Source organism: Polyodon spathula, chromosome 19 (assembly GCF_017654505.1).
Source record: "Polyodon spathula isolate WHYD16114869_AA chromosome 19, ASM1765450v1, whole genome shotgun sequence".
Taxonomy (NCBI): Eukaryota; Metazoa; Chordata; class Actinopteri; order Acipenseriformes; family Polyodontidae; genus Polyodon; species Polyodon spathula.
In genome coordinates, this window is record NC_054552.1 from 10,391,780 (window position 1) to 10,411,147 (window position 19,368).

Here is a 19,368-nt window from a genome sequence, read left to right on the forward strand (position 1 = left end):
TTAGGATTCTGCCGAGTCACGATAAAAATTAAGAAGTGCAGTTAACATATTTATTGACTGGTGGAATATACACCTATAAAAGCCATGCTTAATACAAAATTTACAATAGCACATAGTGCCAAGACTATACAATTGAAAGATCTGTACACTACTTTTGGACAGTGATTTAGCCAGATTCTTAGTACTTCAGCTGCTGCAGTATGTCCACTGTTTTGTGATTTAAAAACAAACATTAAATTATAAAGCTGCAGATCTTTAAACCAAGGCATTGACCTGGCAGAATCCGGTATATACATTGATGTTAATTTAGAGTTACTGACTGGGAAGTGGGTGTCTAAATTATGTATGAGGCCAACACATACATTGAGTATACAGCACTAAGGATAGTAATAGTTCCATCTTTAACATTTTCAAGTAGCACCAATCTTTAAAAAGCCACTGCTGCAAAACAGGAGCTTCCTTTTTTCTCCCTAGGAATTTTGAGTCAGCTAATCCTGAATAAATTCATATTATTTCCATATGATGTGAGCTGCTAGACCCAACAGGTCAAGGGCAGTACTGGTGTACCACAGGTATAACAAGGTCCCCCCCCCCCCCCCCCGAGAGCAGCGACTTAAAACATGGCAAAATGCCAGTAACTACACTCAAAGTGGGTACTTTACTGTACAAAAAGTATGCAAACATGTCAATCTATCAAAAGGTGATTTTGGTTTAGTAAACACAAAATGACAGCCTCTGCTAACCACGTGCCAGACTTTGAATTGCCTAAACAGTCAAGCAGGATTCAGGGTGCTGATGTACATGACGCCAACAGAAAAGTTCCAGGCAATCGCTCGTATTATAATATTGCCAGCACTTCATACATCTGACATTTCCATTATGAAATATCTACACATTATAGTAAATTAGTATTTCATTATTTTTGTGATGCATATTGTGATACGCATTGCATAGTGAAATGAGTGTACTGCTACACCACTATCTCTTATTTAGCTAAAGAACGAGAATTATTCTGTAAGTTCCATTTGTTAAAGAAGTGAAGTCTACACCCGACTGATGAATCGGATAATCTTTGAACCAACTAAATGATAAATTCTATTGAAACCTGAGGCCTACCCTCCCCTCACAGTAGAAAAGAAGAGCCATTCATATTAAAAGTGCATTCTGGGAATTCCACGTTAAATCTGTCGTGCGGAGTGCCCAGGGACATCTTTTCCATTACTGCTTTATCTGTCCGGCACATTTCTTCAGTACCAAATTGATTTTTCTAATTAAAATTAGATTTTTTTAATCCATCCATCCATCCATCATCATTAACCCCTTAATCCTTTACAAGGTCGCGGTGAGCCGGAGCCTAACCCGGCAGACGTAGGGCGCAAGGCAGGACTACACCCTGGACGGGATGCCAGTCCATCGCAGGGCACCACATACATACAAACACAGAGGGCAACTTAAAATGACCAATCAACCTGAACAGCATGTCTTTGGACTGTGGGAAGAAACCGGAGTACCCGGAGAAAATCCACGCAGACACAGGGAGAACCTGCAAACTCCACACACAGACAGACCCCTAGGCTGGAATCGAACCTAGGACCTTGGGGCTACACCACACCACCACAATGCAAATGTGTTTCTAAAATTCCAGAAGCTACAAACATTCACCTATGGTGAATTTCAACAGTTATGATGTCGCCTGGTCAGCAAAATAACATACCCTATAAAAAACACAATGCAGTGATATTCAGGACCATAACATCCTGAATTGAAATAATGCTGAACACCCCTCTAGGGTCACTTAAATCCCATTTTCCATCCTACATGTGTCCATACGGTGTGTGATCACAACCAATACAGACCTGTTATTGGTTACAAATGTTGTAAATGAGTGTGTTCACATGCTTAATCGACACACATGAAAATCATTTAATGAGAAATGTAGACAGAACGGAGCAGAACGGTCTCTTTGCGAAAACAGGACAGAAGATAAAACAGCTCTGAAACTGTATTTGTTTGCTGTAAAATTTTTTATTTTTTTTTTAAAAGGCATTTTATTACTTCCCCCTTCCAGGACACAAAAAAACACTGCAGGGGGCAGTACCATGAAAAAGTCACTGTGACTTCCATTTACACAGCAGTCCTATCAAATCAGGAAGTGGCCAGACAGTTATTTAATGTTATCAGATAATGGTTTTAACCATTTTTTAAAGAATTGTGTTAGGTGTCAAGAAAAGGCCTTAAAAACAAGTATGACCAATAATTTTAACTTACCTGTTTTTACTTCTTACTCAGCACACGACCACTTACATCTAATATAGCTCTGTGACTGTGAATATGCATCACCATGACAGTAAATGCACTCATATTCTTCTTATTATTAATATCAACAAAGATTATTATTACCTGGATGGGGTCTTGAGAAAGGTCCGTCTTTAGCTTGCGTTACACCAAAGCACAAGAACACCAAGATGCTGGCAACAATCCCTCTAAAAAAATAAAAAGATACCACAAAATGGAAGATTTATAGGATTTATACCATATTCTCAGTTAGTACAGCATCTTCTCGTTGCTGTTCAGAACAGTTAATATAAATGAATATGGGAGAGAGGCAGACTTATTAACGTTTCTGACAGGCCATTGAGGAAATACGTTTCTTCTTTTAGTTTTTGCGGAGCGAATCTCAAAATAAATGAGGCACTTTATTGAAAGGTCAAAACCTTTCACTTGTATGACAGCAACTATAACCCAAAGGATGTAATTATTAATATGAACTGTATGATAATTAACACAATATAAGATGCAAGCACTTACAGTTTTGGACACTTTGTTAGTTTTGCAGAAAAAAAGTGGCAGAGAAGGTATAATTAACGGATAGTGCTATTCCGCAGAAATCAGGCCAATCCCACAAGTCTGTGCATAAAACAACAGCGGCAGTTTATCAGCTAAAGAAACTACAAAATCACCCAGTGCTGGAGGGATAAGTACACCCAAAATAACATAGTTTACGCATAGTTTGACAACACAAAAGAACAAAAGGAACATACCAAGACAGCATAGTTTAAATACAGTGTGATAACACGAAAGAACAACTACAAAACAAGCCAAACCAGTTTAATTTCTGCAATAGCAACCTTTAGATAACTTTAGCACAAGATACGTCATTGTCTCTGCATATGGGACCCTCCGCGGGTGTAGCCCACAGGGTGTTTGGACCTACAAAGGAACGGGGGAGGGAAAAACACGGGTGCAAATGGGTATTAAAAGAGCTTGTTTCTGTATGCATATTTTAATCGGCTTGCTCTGTAATGGGAAAACGATTCCACACATACACAGAATAAACCAAACTAATATCTTAAGGAAAGGACTATTTCTTTGCATCTAGGTCACATCAAGAAACAACTAGTCATTACTATGAGATCAACTTCATGAACAAACAGAAATAAAAATCCTTTCCCCAACAGAAAGAAAATTACATGCTTCTCACATAACAAGAACATGTACTGTGCAAATCCCGAGTCATGTTTTAAATTATCATGGAGAAATAATTGTAATTATTTCTCCATGATAATTTAAAACACGACTCAGGATTTGTACAGAAAAAGTGTAATTGGTTAGTGCAGAGTTTCCACAACGTTCTTGACGCAAGACCATCCATGGCATTAGGCATCCTGAGGTCCCCCACCCAAAATTTAGATTTCAATACTTTTAGTGAGATAGGTTGTTTGATGGTATTGGTAGAAGTAATACTGCTTTCGTTCTGTGCCATTTATCGGACGTTTGAGAAAACGCTCCACTCCCCTGTACGCTCTCTGACTGCAAATGCAACATAAACCTGCCTGCAAAAGGCATTTTGTTTATGTAGGTAAAGAAAATGGATCAAGAACTTACCAAAACCATAAATCCAGCATTTATTTATTTTAATTGAAAAAATGATGTTATAATTATTTTGTTCTCTTTACAATCACCCCCTTTTATTGTATAATCGTACACAGTACAGGTAGCATGGGCACGAACTGACTAAATATCTCCAAGTACCAAACAGCAGCATTCCTGGAAAAGAATTGATCCTCCGGTTTGGGGAACATCGCTTTGTCAGGGTCATTTGGGAGAGAACATTTTTGTATGTGCTGCGACCCTCATGAAACAATTTTTGTGGCTCACTAAATTTGGGAACTCCTGGGTTTGTGAAAGGAAAGAGGATGTTGTTGCCATGCTTTAAAAAAGGGAAAATACAGGTTTGCTACATTTCATTTGAGATCTATATAGAAGTGCACAGCAGTTTGATATTCTTTTTTTTGTTAGCAGCTTCATAGGTATCAAACCATATTTTATTAAGTTTGAAAATAGAGCCCCATAAAAATGAAAGAGTAATTTGCAAGGTTTGCTTTCTAGAAAGGATACAAACTCTTGAGGAAGCAAATTGCAATGACTTCCTTTAACATTGATTGCTGGGTTGTTATTTGGAACAGTTACAGCAATGATTGAAAAGGACACAATGGGGTTTCCTGTTCAACCAGACAAAGGGTTACAAGCAGCAGTTACAAAGCTGCCAAAGACAGAACAAACAATAGGGTGCAGTAATTCTACAGATTGCAGGGTTCAGACTAAATGCTAGAACCCATCTGCTGTAGATGTTTGGGATTGTATCTGGCCATTACAGTATCTGCTCTACTCTCAACTAAAAAGAAAGATTTAAACTTTTTCAGTGCAATTATTATTATTATTATTGTTTTGTTCTCCTTTGTTAGGGTTAAGATAAAAGGCAGGTGGATTTACTGGAAGTTTTGACAAGTACTTGTCTGGACACAAGTGATTTCTGGGTTCTTCAAACATGAATCCACGGTGACATTCTTTGTCTCGTTTGTAGGGATTTTTCAGATTTTCTGTACTTTCGTTAAAGGTCATCTGTTTTTATAAAATAATCTGCCAGTAGTTGTCTGTTTCCTTCTTTTCTCCTGTGTCCAAAATGTACCTGGACGTCAAACCAAACTTTACTCACAAGACCAACAGCTGTGTCAAGGTTCAGGGCTTCAGAATGTTTGATTATTTGAAAATCTCTTTCAGTTATTGCATGATTATGTAGTATTTTATCCCGGCCTTCTCGTTGTAGATCCCACAAACACGTTGTTTGAACTTGTGAATTCTGTGTCGCTCATTACACAGCAGGATAAACTTAATGGGTGGTCAGCCCAGCATGGAGCCTAACACAGCTGCTGAGTCCGTATTGCTCACCTTCACAGTTTCGGACTGTGTGATAAAAATCTCTAAAGATATTATTTAGCTCTTCTTTTGTTAGTTGTGTGAACTCAATATGTATTGTTTTAAAGACAGCCAGTCATTAAAGCATTTAACAGCCCAACTGGTTTGCTTGGTGGTATACATTTCATTTCTAGTTTTTTCTAGCACATCAATGTTAGAGTTCTGTACCTCAGAGTGATGATTTAACTTTTTCTTTTCTTCGCTTTCGGGAGACTTGCAAATATGAGCCGATGCAGCTCCTACCTCAACCCATTTATTGATTGTCACCGGTGCAAACAGCTCAAAATTGCCTTCAGTGGTATATTCCATGACTGCCAGGTATTTTGACAGGTGTTTTTTTTATTTTTTCATTAGCGTTATTTCAATAGGCACAATCCATGTTACAATACATCACAGACACTCTACATGTAGATTTTTAACATTCTAAATAATGTATCATTATTTATTAGAAAAGCACAACTCACTACAAAATATTTACTACAATTGATAGAGCAGGTACACAAAAATAAAAAGAAGCGACTCAGTCTACTTTTGATGCTGTTGTTTTGTGAAGCCCTTCATATTTGCTTTGATAAAACAGCCTCGAAGATTGCCTTTGTAACATTAGCATTTCAGAACGCACATGAATGCGGTGCAATAACAACACACAACAGGGAAAGATAAAGAAGTTACGCAATTTAATAGCAGGTGTCAGCTTTTAAACAGCATGACACTTATCATTTCCTACTGCGACAGCATGTGGGGGGAGGGGAGGTAATTGCTGCAGTCTAATATTAATTCAAGGAAAACAACTATCAATTGTTTCACGCCAAACAAGTGTAGACAAAACTTAATAAGCTGCCACAACCTGCACAGTACACATGAGGCATTCTAGTCAGTTATAACAATTTACCTGACTGGCTGACAGACCTGCAGGCACTGAGCCAGTATGGAAACGCTCAGCACCAAAACAAATGAAAACTTGCCAGAGGTTTCCACAGGTTGCTGGTTTCTTTACCTCTTGGTGTTGTAGGCGGTGTCCTGAGGCGTTTCTTCCAACAATGTCACATACCCCAGAGCACACGTCAGAATGAACAGCACTGTCACTGTGTGGGCCCTCCTGCAGAGACAAGGGACAGAAAAAGAGATCAGAACAGAACCCAAAGCCACTCCCGTACTGCACGCCAGGGCTGTCCAGAAAAGAGAGATCAGAACAGAACCCAAAGCCACTCCCGTATTGCATGCCAGTGCTGTCCAGAAAAGAGAGATCAGAACACAACCCAAAGCCACTCCCATACTGCACACCAGGGCTGTCCAGAAAAGACCAAAAGGTTGGACAGGTGCTTTAAAAGGATAAACTAGAATTAGTTTTACAAGGTTTTCAAAAAAACAAACAAAAAAAAAACACCTGCCATAATGCAGTCAATAAGCACGGATGTTTGCAAAGCACTTAAATATTGGTCTGGATGGTTACATGGCCATTCATTGCTCGATGAAGTCTACAATTCCTTCAGTGGGTGGGCATTTTCAGCCAAGTACTGTTTAGAACGGCCCGGAGCACTTCTTCAGACTGTTCCTCATAAAACATAAGTAATTTGAACGTCAACTATAAGTACTCTCTTAAAGTCTGTCAGATTTGCTGTTGTGCACGTACTGTAGGAACTGAAACTGGCTTGCAACAGGGAGATTACACTTTTATGTACGTGGTGACCCATAAGTCAGGCATCGTCTTTCAGGAGTGAAATGGTTTTCACCAAAGAGGAACAAATTCATCTCATTTTCATGTGTGGTGCCAGATTAAACAGACAACATCCTGATCTGCAAATGACAGAATATTACCTAAGATGTCTGATTTATGAGACACACTGAAGAGCACATTCCATTTCCATACAGGAAGTATCAATTTCCCCTGTCCATTGGAGGTAAACTGGTGTCCCATTTTTAGAGTGTAGATGTGCTCCCATGCTGGTTTCCACAGCTGCAGAGTTAGGGTTTGTGAATGAAACTGAAAGACCAAGGTAGCCCCAATTGTGTCTTGTTTAACTTTCATTTTGCAACTCTGCCCTTTTTGAAAATATATATTTACACAGCTCTGTTCCATTTTTTATTAAAGTTGGTTGTTTTGGTTATATGTCACTCATTTAAATGTTGTTAAAAATAATTTAAAAATATATAAACTAATACACATGCTAACTCCCTAGTCCACATCAATCTTTGCAAGCATGCCAGGTTACAAGTTTTGCTTTTTCAAGAAGGACAACAGGTAGTTCTAGGTATAACGTGTTATATCTCCATAAGTTCCTGCAACCCTGGGTCTACTGATGGTTTGAGATGTTTAATACATATATTTAGGAAAAGTCAAAAAAGCACTGGTGCCTAGCTGCCAAATGAGTGGAGAAATCAAAGCCTTATTCTGCTGTCTTTCTTCTATTTGAGTGTTAAGTCAGTAATTGGTAGAAGCACCTTTCGCAGCAATTACTGCTATGAGTCTTTTTGGATAGGTCTCTACTAGCTTTGCACAGTAGGATGGTGACATTTTTGCCCATTCCTCACGAGAAAACAGATTTAGGTGCTGCAGTAGCAAAGAGGTTGAATACTTACGCAACTGAGATTAAGTCGTTTTTCTCTGTAAATCTTACTTATATTCTATATGAATTTTGAACTGTATCAGTGTAGTTTGTGAAGAGTCTTCATGTAAAGTTTAATTTGAAAGCGTTGTGGAGTACGCTCAGGTGCCAACAAAATGTGAAAACTTTGCAGGGGGTGAATACTTTTGCAAACCTCTGTACATACAGTAGATGCCAACGTTTTCTTTAAACGCCTTTAGAGATATCAAAATGCAGAGTTCCATTTCCTCCTGAGGTTTATTCCAAGACCAGGAGCAAGAAAACTGAAATGTCTTTTTTCCCAATTGTGTATGAACTTTAGGAACTGTGAAACTCAGAACAGCGTGAGATCTAAGATTATAATTACTATCAGAGGTCACTAACAATGTATTAAGGTAATTTGGGGTTTTGCAAAGGATAGCCTTATAAACAAACACTTTTGTACCAATGTTTCAATCTTTGCAAAGATAATGACTAGCTATGCCACCAACCCTCCTTTCTGTTTCTTGCATAACCAGTTAGTATTCTCCCCCCCATTAAACATGGGCTGATTTAAACTTGCACCCGACCAGGATAGGCCACAGCTACAGTAGATTTTATTGGAGCAGTTTATACTACTGTGGAATCACTGTGGATTGCATCAGTCTGGGAGGAGCTGGTTGATGCAATCCAGGGAGCTTCACTGGCACTAAAGATGCGCCAATAAAATCCATCTGGGGCTTATCCCGGCAGGGACAGGGTGATAAATCTGACTCTGAAGTACAGCAAATTTGGAACATCTTCCCTAAGGCAGCATTTACCTTTGCCTTCACGGGGGAATGTACCCACAAAACAAACTGAACTGCAACTCAAAAGCATTCTCACCAAGTCTCTGATGTCTTGAGAGAAGTCTGTCCCAGCTTGCAAATAAGACTATGTTTGGTTATTGCAGTGGCATCATATTTTTAACCAGAATACTCAATAAACAACAATTTTGTTGTGGGTGTAACAGGCTAAACAACTACAGTAACCTGTTAACTTGTATCCTTTATTGCAAGACAGACATTGATGGCCATTCACTTTTAATGTCTTTAGCATTGATCCTGAAAATCTCAGAAATTGCCCAGAATGTATCATGCTCTGGCCAATGACACTAGCTTGATATTTCAATTGGGTGCATAAATCTGATGAGGTAATCAGCAAATTTATCTGACTTATCCTTAACCAGTACAAACCAGAAATGAGGTGTCATGCCCACAGGATATAAATGATCCTACATTAACTGCATTCTCACATTCCCGAGCACCAGCTTTGACACTGAAGCTGAGTGTCAGCTTCACACAATATGCTTTAGCTCATTTCATTACTTTCACCAGACTGAGAAATTTTGATGAAGTGATGTAATTGCTGTGCTCCATTGTCGGCAACGGCATTCCTAACTCTGTTTTGTGTGTGTACTGCATTTAGGCCAACACCTATATTTGGCCTACATATTTTTTACAGCGCTCAAACATTTTACACTCGGATAACATCTAAATGTTTCTACTAATAACACCCCTAATCTAGAAATTACTACAAGAAACTGTAAAATTCAAGGACAGATGTTTTTGGCAGAAAACACTGAAAGAGACTTGGAAATGTCTGTCACAGAATTTTACAAAGTTTCTTTTGGTATTTCTTAATTTACCACTAGATTGTTTTATACAGTGGCTATGGATGACATAATATACACGTACGGTATGGAACAAAAGTGATACTCTCAAACTTGTTCTAAACAATGATAAGGTAACATGGGGTGAAGTCATTTGCAGACAAGAAACAGATTTGTTTTATACAAACAAAACCATTTTTGACATGCAGAAAATTGTATACCAAATACCATAACATTTTACTTTCCAACAAATTGCACCAGTTACACTTCAGTACAGACAAGTGGAACAACGAGAAAGGTAGAGGGAAGGATCATCACTTCATTATTGTTTTAACCTGTTTTCCTCACAGCTTGCCTGGGCCTGTATCTTCTGTATCTGTTCTATACAGAACTCGAACTATCCCTGCATCCAAGCCTGGCTTTCAGAAGTTCCCTTGTTTAGATAATTAATCAAAATGACCAGAGGAGCGTTCAATAGGCAGAGCACTACAAGGCTCTTTATTTTGAACGACCTGCACGCCGATAGTCCTTCATATCGTTAGCTAACAGTCTCAGGAACTTACTCTGTGGGCGTTTCAAAATGGCGAATGCACAATACCAGTGTGCCGGCTGTGGCGTAATTCCCTCACATATTGGACTTTTTGACCAATATATCCGTATGCATAATTTTTTTGTAAAAAAAAAAAAAAAAATCTGACCATTTACTTAAATTAACAACGTAATTAATTGACCATTTTTTCCTTTTAAACAAAGTAAATCTGCAGCATCGCTTGCAACACTCAAAACTTTGTTTGTTTGGCCTTAAGGAATATATTTTAAAAGAAATAATGGACACATAGCGCTGTGTTAAATGTGAACTATATGTAATGCTGCTTTTTTATTTTTATTTTTTATTTTTTAATAGTTTTGCTATTTCTGCGAGAGTATGAAAAAGCACAGCAGTACAGGCTACACCGAAAACTTTAAACCCTTTTTTGCGTGTCATAAAGGGGGACGTTAGAATAACATAACTTTACTAAAATTAGGCACTTTTGCAGGATTACATTTCTAGCTAACCAAGAGCACATTATACACAAAATGATATATGTACTGCAAGACGTATATCAGACTGGAGAGAAAAAACAAACAGTAGTACTTTAATTGTAAGAATTTGCAGAGGAATAGAAAAGGCAAAGGCAGGAGCTTATGGCAATGAACAAGGTTGCACCTGGGGTTGCAAAACAAAGAAACTGCTGAAGTCATTCACAGATGTATAATTGTTAAAGAAATAACTTTGGAATTTTTTTTTTACATTTTATTTGCTGTATAAAAATGTTACTGGGTTGAATAATTGTTGAAAAAATAAAATTGTTCTATTTTTGGAATTTTTATTTTATTTTGCTATACAACAATACTTACATACAATAGAAACACCTTAATTGCAAGTGTAAACTGCACTGTAGCCACCTGTAAATAAAACATGCAATATGCAACAACCACAGTACTGAGGAACAATGCTCTCAACGTAGTTTTCAATCTGTGCAGGGCCCTCGTGTTTGAATACACTGCCGCTAAAGCCATGGTGTTGGCTCTCGATGCAATTGCAATAGAAGCATTAAACAGCTGACTGCATAATCTTCCATAAATTCATCCAAAAACAATGTTAGTGCTGTATTCTGCCATCATGAAAGTTCTCTCTTCATAACACACTGTTCAATAAGAGCTAATTTGTTACATAGCACCATGGCAGAGCGCTGTGGCTATTGAACGCAGCCCAGGTGTCAGGAGTTTGAAAAGCTGCTCTGAACGGATTGCACAACCACAGCATAAATATAGTTGCTAATAGTTGTTATTGCTAAGGGCAGAACAATTTAACATCAAACTCCTGGCTCCTGACAATTAAAGTAACATACCTAATTTAAGCTAGCTCTGAAACCCAACCGTGCAGGGCTAGTGCGAGTTTCAAGCACTGGTAAAGTAATCTCAAAAAGCTATCCCTACAGTAGCACAGTCACCTTCAACCACACAGCCCAGTTTTTATCCCTCAATGAGATAACCACACAGATGTATGGCCTGCTTACCCTGCAAAAAAGTGTTGCTTACAGAACTGCTCAGCTTTCCAGGGTTCAACTACAGCAACTAAAAGTTTACTAAAGTATGATTGGACTTTTTTTGTTTTTTGGTTTTCCCACCATAGGACACATTACCTTCAAAGGAATTGCACAACTAAACTGGTAGGTTATTTTGGTTCATTTCCCGAATCATTCTTGGAAACAAGCCGACTGATCAACTTAATGAGGTTTTCCTGGTGTATGTACATTTTAAAAATAAATGTACTGTAGGTCAGACCAAGGTGATAAGAGTCTGATCAGGGCTCTCCAAAACTTTCCCCCTGGCATAAAATGCTGCAACCATATGTGAAAAATTTCACTTGCATAAAAGGTTTGATAGCCCTTTCGAAGCAGACCAAGAGACAAGAATGGTATTTTTTAAGCACTTTTGTGCAGATTGTATTATTTACAGAAATAAAAATAAAAGCAGCAAAACAAAAACAAAACCTAACTCCCACAAGCAATACTAATACACTTTTTAAATTTTTATTTTCCAGTACCAACTACCATCAAACGCATGTCTCAAACATACACAAACAAAAAGGTTTACACACCACCTTTACAAAACCACATGGGTCTCTTCACAATGACAGCCTCTCTCTTTCTCCACACAGACTGGAGACTGCCCCGAACACACATGTTTCTTGTTTAAATACCTGCCTGCTACAGGCAGTTGACATTAACTAATTTAACAAAAATAAATTACACCTGTGGCTGTGTGAACACAGCCACACCCCTACATTTCTCTGGCAGTACAGAAATTAACCCTTTCCCCGATACATTTCTTTCAGGCAGGGATCCACTAATTGATAGACAGACAGACAGATAGATTGAGGTAGAGAGGGGAGGGCCAGTGGAAAATTATTGCTCCGAGGGAAGACTACTGTTACCGACAGGGAGCTATAATGCCCGAAGCCACAGGATTTTAATTTTCCACCGAGTCTGCAGTGCATATTTAATATACAGTGCCATGAAAAATTATTTGCCCCCTGTCTGATTTTCTGCATTTTTGCACATTTTTCACATTGAATTTGGTCAGATCTTTATGTGGGTTGTAGTAGTATATAGAGGGAGTCTGAGAGAAAAAAATGACACCAAAGTTTGGTGCTTATTTCACTTGTTAGGTGTGCAAGGTTATCAAACGTGCAATCTTCAGGTGTGAAAAAGTTATTGCCCCCCTAGTTAACTCAACCCAATTAAAGGGACAGTTAGGGTCAGCTGTCTGAATACTTTGGTTAACAATCAGGCCTGATTAGGGCCAGCCCTGCCCAATATAAATCAAACTAACTTTGGCCCTTACCATCAGTGTGCAGTTGTCAGCACACAGGTTCTGCAGGCACATCATGCCACGATCAAAAGAAATTCCTGAAGACCTCCGGAAAAAGTTGTAGATGTTTATCAGTCTGGAAAGGGTTACAAAGGCTCTGGGGCTCCACCAAACCACAGTCAGAGTCATATTGTCCAAATGGAGAAAGTCTGGGACAGTAGTGAATCTACCCAGGAGTGGCATTCCTGCCAAAATCTCTCCAAGATCAAGGTGTAAAATCGTCTAGAAAGTCATAAAGAACTCTAGAACAACATGCAGGCCTCTCGCCTCGGCTAAAGTCAGTGTTCATGACTCCACCATCAGAAAGACACTGGGCAAAAATGGGATTCATGGCAGAGTAGCAAGGCGGAAACCACTGCTCACTAAGAAGAACATGAATGCTCATCTCAAGTTTGCCAAAGAACACCTGGATGATCCTCAAGAGTTCTGGAACAATGTTCTATGGACAGATGAGTCAAAAGTAGAACTTTTTGACCAACATGAGCCCAGTTATGTCTGGCGAAAACCAAACACTGCATTCCACAGTAAGAACCTCATACCAACGGTAAAGCATGGTGATGGTAGTTTCATGATTTGGGGATGATTTGCTGCATTGACTTTCCATCATTGAAGGAACCATGAATTCTGCTCTGTACCAGAGAATTCTACAGGAGAATGTCAGGCCATCTGTCCATGAGCTGAAGCTGAAGCGCAGCTGTGTCATGCAGCAAGACAATGAACCGAAACACAGAAGCAAGTCTACATCAGAATGGTTGAAGAACAAGAAATGTAAAGTTTTGGAATGGCCTAGTCAAAGTCCAAACCTAAACCCCATTGAGATGTTGTAGCAGGACCTGAAACGCAGTTTATGCTCAAAAACCCACAAATGTCACAGAGTTGAAGCAGTTCTGCATGAAGGAGTGGGCCAGAATTCCTCCTCGGCGCTGTGTGAGACTAATCAATAACTACAGGAAGCGTTTGGTTGCAGTTACTGCTGCTAAAGGTGGCATAACCAGTTATTGAGTCTAAGGGGGTGATTACTTTTTCACACAGGGACATTGGGTGTTGCATAACTTTGTTTAATAAATAAATATCAAAATGTTGTGTTATTTGTTCACTCAGGGTCCCTTTTACCTAATATTAGATTTCGGTCGAAGATCTGATAACATTCAGTGTCAAAAATATGCAAAAATGCAGAATATCAGACAGGGGGCAAATACTTTTTCACGGTACTGTGTGTGTGTGTGTGTGTGTGTGTGTGTGTGTGTGTGTGTGTGTATATATACACACACACACACACACACACACATATAAAGGGGCTGTTTTTAAAAGTAATGCTTTTATTGTACATTGGAAGGTTGCAACAAAACCAAAATAAATTAAATCTAAGACTTAAGACAGCTTGTTACAGTGCAGTCCAAACCTGACAGACTACTTAAAACATGTAGGCCTACAGGGCTGGCAATTCGGTTCATTTTTTCAGGTCTGCAGAAGACAGTAAGGTCTGGTACAGTAAGTTCGACATATAAAGTGGGCCTCTGCTCAATTTAGCCAGTCCAGGGCTTCAGGTATTAAAATTACCCCTTGTTCCTCCACAGAAAGCTGGGACTGAACAGCAAGCATTGTATCTACCTACTCTCCTCAGAGGCAATTCCACCTGGGCCTTTCACAAAGATAATTTGAATAGCATTATTTTTTGTTTTTTTAAAAAGGCAGCAACCAACCAAATTCTCTCAAGATCACAGCGCTCTAAAAATAGTACATTTTCATTTAACGCAGAGGTAAAATAATGAAATTCAATAACTACTACTAAAAACTTAAGTAGAAAACATCTGAATCTGAACACTGAAGGCATTAGCCGAAAACCCACATTAAAATATTTCATACAGGTATAAAAACACAAAAGTGGTACATGGCTTCTCCTTATCACTTGTTATGCAAGCACTGTAGCAAGCACTGTCTAAGCTGGCACCATGTTTCCACAGCTGCTACTGCAACCTTCAGACACCAGCCTTGTTGAACAGCCTGCCTAGTACATAACCTTCACTTGTCAGAATGCCAAACTGATCTGCTCCAGTACCTACCTGCCTCCTGATACCAGCTGCATGGCCTTCTCTTTCTGAACCCCATATAGACCGCAGCTCAACAGGCACTGCAATTCGGTTTACCTCATAGATGCACCCAGTCGGTCACAGGTGTGAATCATGCCGAGGGAGAATCTGGGTAATTCAGCAGGACTCCATCTGCCTACAGTGCACCACTTCAGCATGGGGTTTGTGTGTGTGTATACAGTATGTGCCTACATGCATGTGTATGTGCGAGTGTGGCAGGACCTGTGTAGAACCGGTTCTTCAGAAAGGCGTAACACTTAAGTCCCACCTGTCTTGAAGGATCCCACAGCACTTTGCTGAAGAGGCATAGTTAGGGATATTACATGCATTGACCCCTCCAATGCTTATTATTATACACCAATATCATTTCTACCCCACCCCCAGGCTAGCTTGCAGAGATAATCGTTAGTGGGCTTGGAATGCTTAGCAACTAAGTCCAGTCCACTCAATGGCAAACCAAATATGGTACAATGGGTGCCTAGTTTTCTTTATTACAGTGAAGCTTACCTTGAAGCTGCCATTTAAACCTTGAAGCTGCCTTTTAAACCTATTTACTGCTGCACATAGCATGCTGACAAGGGTGACTACAGGGGAATGTGGTTTCACAGGGAAAGGTTGTGCTCCTCTATTGTTGCTACTGTAAAACTACATTTAGGGACTATAAAGAAGCTGGTTTGTTTTCTGATAAAGCCCAGGAAGCTGTGGCAGATTATTACTATACTGTAAGGCTGGAAAGGGTTAAACAGTAAACGAAAAAAAAATCCTTAACAGTATTTTAAACGATTAAATGAAAAGTAGTGTTTTATGCTGATCTTACATTGATTCAAATTTGTATTATTTGAATTTGTAGCCTACTGTATGTAAAAAACAATGGAATACATTAAAGAAAAGAATATAAACATGATTAGACATCAAGTCTACTGTGTCATTGCAAATGTGTATGATGGTATAAACAACACTTAAACAGAACATTTATACAAATTATAATATATATATATATATATATATATATATATATATATATATATATATATATATATATATATATATATATATATTGTACAATATAACAATCTTTTACACAAATGTATTAGTTTTTTATATCAACTTACAGGCAAGTTAGTTAACCAATATAATAACAAGTGTTCATATTTAAAAAAAAAAACAAAAAAAAAAACACACCTTTGTTAATATCTATCCAAACCATGTCTAATCTATCATATTCATCTGGTAAATCTACAATAGTGATTTCCACAATACACTTTTATAAACCTGATGTGACAGCTATTAGAATTCAGCTGGGTTGTCTACGGTTTAGTGATGATCATATTTAATAGCAAATTGGGTACAGCACTGTATAGTCTTGAAAAAGCAGAGGAGTAAACATTCAAAGACCGATTCATAATTGATCGTGGTTGTTGTTTAATTGAACACACAATTAAATAAGTGATGAAACAAGATTTACAAGTTTAATTAAAGAAAGCAATTCTGCATTATGCATTAAAAACAGCTGAACTACATCAGTTTCATGAGAATGATCCAGTTTGTATATCATTTCAAATTTCTCAACAGCAACCTATTAGTATAACAGCAGGATGTTTAAGGCTTATTAAGAATATGTTTATAACTTTTTGCATCATAAACCTTATTTTCCACATCCCTAATAATGACCAAATGCAAAAATGTATTGCTTTGTCCTACAAAAGTCCTTCAAGTTTATACACAATGAAACACAATAACGACTTCTGGGCAGCTTATGTAAAAACACATATTTCTTTAACCAAACAATATAATAGGATGGAAAAAAAACCCTGAATTATAACCATATAATATGCAATATGCATGAGGTAAATTTCATTCAATCATTTTTACTGCAGTACGTAGCACACAGCTATTTGTGCAAATGCAATTCTGCAGTATAAAAACTGCATGTACCTGTTGCAAGGGGGTTTCAGTCAGGATGAGCAAGACAACAGTCCTGACAGTAATGGCGCCTGACAGACAGAAGATACTCAATATCCAAGCATGCACAAATATGTGACTGATTGACAATGCTATGGCAGGTGTTCACCAGATTTGTTGTCCACCAAAAGGCATGAGAGTCAACTTAATTTCTACTCACCAGAAAAATGTGTTGGTTCCATCATCAAAGACTTCTGTTTCAGTGGTCCTCCTGCAACTGTTCTCTCTGGAAAACTGTACAGAACTCTTGGCCTTCATGAGGTCAGGAACTGCGCTGGAACTGAAGGAGTGTGCCAACATACTGACCATGGACCCATTGACTTGGTCTTCTAGAGAGGACCTCCTCAGCGAGGTACCTTTCCTCTCCACCTTGGTCATTCTAGGGCTGACAGTCAAATAGACGATCAGCAGAATTACTTGATGAGCTTATCACATATACACATTTTTTTCAGATTAAAATTAAATTCTCACTGTGATAGATGTTACGCGTTCAGAGATATTTCAGATTGCAATAAGCAGCGCTCCAATCCAAAACGAGGTATTTCTTGTCCTGCTAAGAGTTCATAGGTGAATGTGGCATCGCCTAATATTATCGGCGTCTCCTGTTCCTGTCAAAATCTTAAAATGGCTTACTACTAATATACCTTTCTTCCAGGGAGTACCCAAATGTTGTCGTTGTTCAAAATCTCGTCGTTTTCATAAATCCTCCGACTGCATTTCAAAAAGCAATGGCTGTCAGTCACGGTAGCATTACTGGCTGCACCAGACTGAAAATAACGTACAATGAAAGTACTGCCGTGCCGTGATCAAACTTGTATGTTTATTTCTGCACAGAAAATACTACTGGATAGATCTGTTTCGCTGTATCCGAATGATGCTCCAACATTAATGAATCAACCCGCTTGGCAAATGTTTGTTCCACTGGTGAGCAGAGTGCTTTAAACCGCATATGAAGGAAGTCCGCCCTATCTCGAAGCGGTCGGGGCACTGCATGTGTGCAGGGGTCCACTACAGCCAATCGGAAACCGTTCTGTGAACATTATTATAATAAATCAGCGGAGCCAGTTGGACCTGCTTGCTGTTGTCACTTGTTTTATGTCGAGTTACACAAATCCCTGACGTCACTGAATCGTGGGGTATTGGTCATTACGGTGCGACTACAAGTTATGAAACACGGTGCAAGTTGTATGCGTGTGTTCGGGAGTTTTTAAAAAGTTTATTACATATTCAGTTGAATTATTATAATTTGTTATTTATTTATGTATTTATTTATTGATTTTTACTTTTCAGTTATGTTTGCCCCCGTTTAAGTACGAGAACGTTACCTTAACTTTTGCAAAATAAATCTTATCGACTCGTGCAACCTGTTTGCTGTGGTAAACAGACATGTAATCCTGCGGTGTTTTTATAGTTAGACAATTGAGCAGCGAGACGTTAATATGTAACCCCTCAGTACAGATGTTGTCATTATATAACATGGTATCTAAACAAGTCATGGGCTGAGCCAATATTTGGTCTGTAATGACTATGTAATGTCTGAATGAGTTAATTACCATAAAATCCTTTGTGTAAAATAACGTAAATTTTCAGTGTTGACAATTCTGATAAAGACCATTCTCTTACCTGATCTACTGTCTCGTTTCAATGTTCAAGTACCGGTCTTCTAAAATCGACCCGCTTCCATCCCTCCCAGCTACTCTGTAAAAAGTGACTAACTCCCAACTTTTCGTGGCTGGGAGGGAGTATGCAGAATCACAGAGCGGCTTCAGGGGGTGACTGATAGTAACCACAACAGGTACCGTGGTGCGACCACATTTTGTTATTGCTTTAGTTTGGACTCCTGGTTTTATATATTTCATCTGGACACGTTTCTGAGCTCATTTAAGTATAGTGTTAAAATATGCTAATAAATAAAATTATTATTATTATTATTATTATTATTATTATTATTATTATTATTATTATTATTATTATAACAACTAGATAAATAAATGACCGATCAGTACGGATCATTTGCACAGAACAGGCTTTTTAATGCATTTTCTTTCAAGCTGTTGAAATATATGTATAGTTCTGTTGTTATTTCTGTATTGTAAATACAAAGTATGTCATATTAAAAATAAAAATAAATCTCTCAGTCCAGCCAGTGTCGCAGATTGTAAATCTTTTCAAACCATCCAACCAAGCAAGCCCTACCATTTTCATCAGGGGTTACACAAACAGAAGCAGTAATTAAGTAATTAAATGAAAACAACAGAACACACAGGTTTTATTTGGGGGTGGGAGCTTAAATTAATTTCATGGGTAATAAACTGTATTATTGGTTGTATACATTATTCTGTAAGTTACAGATCATTAAACTTAATATTACGTTGTTTTTGCCATCATAGGTGTTAGTTGCAAATGGAAGTAAACAATCAGATTCGAA

The 19,368-nt window shown here is 38.3% G+C and overlaps 1 protein-coding gene across 4 annotated transcripts in view; it reads right to left on the reverse strand.

The window, feature by feature from the left end:
- Nucleotides 1–18,808, reverse strand: part of LOC121294898 (phosphatidylserine synthase 2-like) — a 46,300-nt gene extending 27,492 nt beyond the window's left edge. For 3 of the 4 annotated variants that reach the window (XM_041219069.1, XM_041219071.1, XM_041219072.1), the window contains exons 1-3: nt 17,101–17,968; nt 6,254–6,355; nt 2,401–2,483 (exon numbers count right to left, since the gene is read on the reverse strand). In XM_041219069.1, coding sequence (XP_041075003.1) covers nt 2,401–2,483; nt 6,254–6,355; nt 17,101–17,318 — 403 coding nt within the window. In that variant the 5' untranslated portion in view covers nt 17,319–17,968. Of the gene's footprint in view, nt 1–2,400; nt 2,484–6,253; nt 6,356–17,100; nt 17,969–18,563 lie in introns of those variants that run through there. The other variant, XM_041219070.1, reaches the window with a different exon arrangement.
- Between the last annotated feature and the right edge of the window lie 560 nt (nt 18,809–19,368).